Raw genomic sequence first — 5,963 nt, 5'->3', positions numbered from 1 at the left:
GATCCTATAAGGTCACACAAAGGGGCTAAATCGAGCATTAGAGAATGAGGTCCGTCATGGGCCTCATCACTCTAGGTGGCCGACCATGTAGGGGAATTAAGAGTGTTTTGGGCTTCGTGCCCTAGTCTAATTATAATGAGATTATAAATAGACTAGGTGCCTAGGTTTGCAGAAAGTGAAGCAATTAACTGATTAGTGTGATCAAACCCTATTTAGCAAACACGAAACCCAACCCCTCTCAAAGTCCTTTCTCTCACACGGCTCTCCTCCTCCTTATTGGCGCCGGTGGTGTCTCGCGGTGGTGGTGGTTCGTGCGGTGGTCGGTTGTCCATAAAGGTGGTGATCGCGGTTTTCCTCAATCACTCGACCAATCTAGTATTGGTGGACGGCTCGTTCGAATCTCGTGGACTAAGTAGAGGAGCAACGCTTGGGGCTCTATTCTCTCCCTGATTTGCCTGTCGAATAGCTTTGTGGAATTCACGCGTCAAAGGTATGATTATGTGTCTTGTGTGTTATGCATGTGATTCTTGGGATTGGTACTTGATTGAATATGATTCATGTTTTTCCGCTGTGTAGTACCTATAAACTCCTACAATCACATCCTAAGCTATGTTTTGTTAACCTTATTTCCACATTTTAGGTCTCATAGGTTCAGATAAGTTTAAGAAAAATAAGTTTTGATGAGGATTAATAAAAAATTATAATTAAAACTAATTAGAACTCGTGCGATGAACGATTTATATAAAACTTAGGGCCTGTTCACATTTACTGAACTGAGCCGAACTGAAATGAACTAATTGGAGCTGAAATGAACTGAAATTAAGTAAATGTGAAGAGGACCTTGTTTGTAATTTGTAATTTTTTTTTAAATGGCTATTATACATAAATATAAATAAGTATTACATACAAAAAATATTTGTAATTTTAAAATTTTTCATTTTCATCAAAATTATGATATAGTATCGTATCAATTTAACGTTGTCTAATACATAGTTTAATATAAGAGGTCATTTATTAGTTAGCTATTTAAATTTGTTTCAATTTCCTACAATAAATTGATAGTTGTAATGTAGAGGATTCTTATGTATTAAATTTCAAAAATATTAAATATGACAGCTCGAAAAAAAAAATGACATCATTATTGCATGTAGGCGGAAATTATTTTATTAAGAGAGCGACACATGTGCAGTTGTGATGTCATCGCCGTACTCAGTTTTAGTATAATAAATAGATAGATAATAGATGAGTTCCATTAAGGTCATATAAGTTGAGATAAAAATAAAATAAGTTTAGATGATTAAAAATTATATGAATTAAAGACACTAAAACAACATTTAAGATTAAAATCAACACTGTAAATGCAAGTATCATTTCCCTAAATCAAACCTATTATATTGCTAATCATTTTTAATACTCCCTTCGTTCTTTTATTAAATACATGTATTCATACTCCCTTTTTTTTTTTTTTTTGTTGACAACATAATCCCAATTATTAATTTTAAAGAATTCTAACTTTTTAAATTTTCATACAAAATGAGAAATAGTCCTATATTAAAAGGATGAAGGGAGGGTTTCACAAAAAAAAAAAAAAAAAAAAGACGGAGGAAGTAATATAAATTAATACGACGTGAAAACAAATTAATATTCACAATTTCACACATGTTAGAAGATAAATGTGAATGCCTATTATTTGATTTGATTTCACAATGTTCACACAAGTCCAAAGACTTGTGAACTTGTATGGCATTATATGTAAAGCTCTTGGCTATATAAACCATGTTGCCGGTGAAATACTACAATTTACTCATCCCATTTTTACTTCTTTTTTACTTCTCCTTTCACTGATTAAAAGACTTCCTATCGATAAACCTTTAACACGTTATCAGCACGAGTTTCCAGTCAGGTATATTTATACCTACTTATAAAAATTTATAACAAATAATACTATCTACTTCTAAATGTTTCGAGGAGTATGCTCTATAGTTGCCCATATTTGGGATCCCCTATACCAGAAACTCAAACATTTACTGTATTATATATATATACCTCAAAAATAACGGTGAAAGTTCTCTTACTTGTGAATTCATTACTATCATCTTTTGTTTTATTCATGTTGATGTTTCTATGTTTGATTCATGTTGATATTACATACTCATTTTACGTAAAATTTTTAGTTATTGTAATTGCCTAGTAGAAACTTTGCATGCATATTATTAACTAGATCAACAAAAAGATGCAGCCTTTTATACTTATTATTTTTCTTACTTTTACATACTTTTTGTGTTTCTTTCCGTTTTCGAACCCATGATCTTTTATAGATATTAGGGCTCTCGGACCACTATGGCTTGCATTCCCAGTGTGATAACCTTTTACAATTATAAATATATATATGGACCATAATTTTATCCCAGTACATTAGACTATTATATGATATTTTTACAGTTGTACAGAATAGTAACGGATAAACCTACCTCTATACAAGACGGATTTTCCTCCGATTTCACCACAAGTCCCTTATCCCTTCCCACTTTTTATCCAAAAATCACCTAAAAATTTTATCACCCCCTTCTTCTCCGATATGTTCCCCGACGACGGCAACCAGAACACCCAAAACACCCACAACTTCACCTTTGAAGAAGATTTAAAGAAGATAAAACAATATTTCCTTCTAATTACGGCGCTTGTAGTTTTATTAGTAGCAATATTAATTTTTGTCATTATGTATAAGTAAAACTCACTTATTTTGTCGTTTTAGTATATTAAAAGCTTGTTTTTGTTTTATTATTTTTGTTTGTTGTTATTAATCATCATTGTATAATATTACCGTTATCATTATAATTATTGTTACTACTGTTATTGTTGTCGTTTTTGCAACTAACATGATTAATTTTTGCCTAATCATATAATTACTCACAATAATGAACCAAGGGGGAGAAAAGACTACATTATTTATGGTTTATTATTATTAAATTTAATTATCACGTGTTTTATTGACCTAATTATATGGAAGAACTAAACATGTGAGTTGTACATATAATTTGTTATTATAAACTAATTATCACGTAATTTGTTGTAGCTAAAATGGGAGACCTTATGAAAAGACAGTTCAGCATCTTAGATTTATCTGGAAAGAAATTTCTGGAATGGAAAGTGGATGCAATGATGAATTTGAAAGCTCAAGGCTTGGAACACACTGTTAAAGAAAATAAAAGTCCCTCTAGTCAAACAACTGATACTACCACTTCTGCAATGACTGTTGTAAAACTTGTTACTGAACAAGATAAGGCAAAAGCCTTAGTGTTGTTAAGGCATCATTTACATGAAGGCCTTAAAACTGAGTACATGATGGTTGAAGATCCCAAAGCATTATGGGATTGGCTTAATGAAAGATTTGGACACCACAAAAGGGTGCTCCTTCCTAAGGCACTATTTGACTGGACAAATTTACGGTTCCAGGATTTCAAATCTGTAATTGATTATAATTCAACCATACATGAGATACGATAGTGTCTATATTGAGATACTGTGATCATCCAGTTACGGGTGAACAGATGATTGAAAAAACACTCACTACCTTTCATGCAACTAACATACTGTTGCAAGAACAGTATCGTGAAAGAGGTTTTAAAAAGTTCAATGAATTAATGAGTGTATTGCTTGTTGCGGAACAAAATAGTGAACTTCTGTTGAAAAATCATAACCTGAGACCAACTGGGTCTTTGGCTACTCATCATGAGGCAAATGCAACAAATTCTTATCCACCTGAGTCAAATGCTACACGAAGAGGTGGACGTGGAAATTACAATGGCCGTGGAAATTATCGCGGACGCGGCCGTGGTCGTGGTAGAAACAATTTTCAAAGAAACAGTAATTTCAAAAATTTTGAAAAACAAAAGGGACAGTCGTCTAGAAGCCACAAACAAAATCCTTCGAAAGGAAAAGACACATGTTACAGATGTAGCATGACAGGACATTGGGGATGTACTTGTCGTACGGCCAAACATTTGGTAGACCTTTACCAGGCTTCTGTAAAAGGCAAAGAGAAAAATGCAGAAGCAAATTATATGCTAATGAGGAAAATGCTCCTTGTCCCAGCCTTGATGTATCTGATTATTTCATGGATAATGCTGAAATTGGAAATGATTTCATTCTTGGAGAAACAACAATGCTTAGGTTTCCCATCTACTAATGTATTTTCTTAGTGTCCTGTATTTTAAATTTCTAGTCATGTACTTTAAATCTCTACCATCAATAAAAGTTTGTATGATATTATTCTAAACTAATCTCAAATTTATTTTATGAATATATGGATCTGCCTGAAGTTAGTTCCGAATATCAATGCCTTTTGGACAGTGGAACAACACATACTATCTTAAAGGATAGAAAATATTTTTCACAACTAAAGTTGTTTCAAGCAAATGTAAACACCATTTCCGGGTCAGCTAAATTAATTGAAGGATCTGGAAAGGCTTGTATAATGCTTCTAAATGGAACAAAATTAATAATAAATAATGCTTTATATTCGAGTAAATCTCGAAGAAATCTCATAAGCTTTAAAGATGTACACTAAAATGGCTATCATCTAGAAACAATGACGACAAATCAAAAGGAGTATATATTCCTCACGGCACAGAAACATGGCAAGAAACATATATATATATATGAGAAATTGCCAACATACTCTTCGGGGTTATATCGTGTAAACATACGACCCGTGGAAATCAATATGGTATCTGTTTTGGGTGTTTTTGTCCCTTGGGAGAGTTACGTCATGAAGTCTGATCCGACTGAGCTGTACCTGCAAAATAACGGAGACTCCGGGTGGTTGGAGCTCCGCCTCCGACGGTCAAGTTAGTAACTTGAAACGGAATAAAGAAAACGGAAATTTAGGTGGGTATCTGCTCGGATTCCAAGCTCAGGTCTTTCTCTGATGTAAGAGAATGCAGGTGTAATAAATGATTGAATGTCTCCCCAAAATGGGGGAATATCTCCCTATTTATAGGGTCGTTGGAGAATGTGCCCCTATCAAGGTCACTTGACCTAGATTTTAGTGGGCTGCGCCGTTTTACGGCGCTCCTAGGGATTTGGGCCCTTGAAGGCCGCCATTTCAGAGGCATATCTGAGGGCGCCAAGTGTCAAGAGGATGTTGAGCCACGTGGGCCATCCTGACCTCGACATGTGGCATCCTCTCATTGGTCCACGTGTCTAGGGTATAAATACCCTAAACATTTGCCCCTCACAGGTCGCACGTGCATATCACGTGGGGCCTGTGACACGTGTCCACCTTTCATAGGTAAACAGTAACGGGTAAATTTTTTGAATTTCAAATCAAAAATTTTCCCCCCACTTTCACTTTCTATAAATAGAAAGTTACCCCCCTCCTTTTCACACCTTACGTTCACATTGACTTTTTAGAGAGAGAAAAAGAGAGAGATTTCTCTGCTCCCGTCTGCGTCACAGCAAATTTCAAGCTTCCGAGTGCTAGCAGTTCATCACCCGGTTCACCGGCTGTAGCGGTTTTTAGATTTTTCCAGAGTTAAAGCGAGGTAACCGCCTGTACCATTTTAGCTTTCCTCCCTTTCAATTTGTATACCATTTTTTCCGCCTGTATACCCGGCTTTTTAGAGAATATAAATGAGTTCCCAATCCACTCACTCGGCACTGCCTAGGACACTCAGCCGATCCCCAGGAACGGCTGAGTTTAGAACAGGGGGTGCCTCTTCTGGACTGCCGGAACCAATATGCTCATCTCCGAATTCCTCCCTCTCTGTGTCTGTGCAGGACACAATGGCCAGAACGAAACAAACGGCCAGGCGGTCTAAGAGCCGGCGCACTATGAGAGTGTCAGCCGACGAGGTCTTCCCGGAAGGGGAACAGAGGGATTGGGAGGAGAGCGGATCTGACGAAGAGGCTCCCTCTACCTCCGGGAGCTTTAGGATAAGAGAGGTAGACGGCGAGGGAGC

The 5,963-nt window shown here is 36.1% G+C and overlaps 1 protein-coding gene across 1 annotated transcript; it reads left to right on the top strand.

Annotated features, from left to right (window-relative positions):
- The first annotated feature begins 3,249 nt into the window (after window positions 1-3,249).
- On the top strand, window positions 3,250-4,202 carry LOC145559304 (uncharacterized). The gene is made up of 2 exons (XM_081620729.1): window positions 3,250-3,468; window positions 3,552-4,202. The coding sequence occupies exons 1-2, from the start codon at window positions 3,250-3,252 to the stop codon at window positions 4,200-4,202; spliced, it is 870 nt and encodes a 289-aa protein (XP_081476855.1).
- Window positions 4,203-5,963: the final 1,761 nt, after the last annotated feature.

The sequence above is a fragment of the Chenopodium album genome, chromosome 9, assembly GCF_948465745.1.
Source record: "Chenopodium album chromosome 9, dcCheAlbu1.1, whole genome shotgun sequence".
In the NCBI taxonomy this organism is placed as follows: Eukaryota; Viridiplantae; Streptophyta; class Magnoliopsida; order Caryophyllales; family Amaranthaceae; genus Chenopodium; species Chenopodium album.
This window is presented reverse-complemented; position numbering and strand designations above follow the sequence as displayed.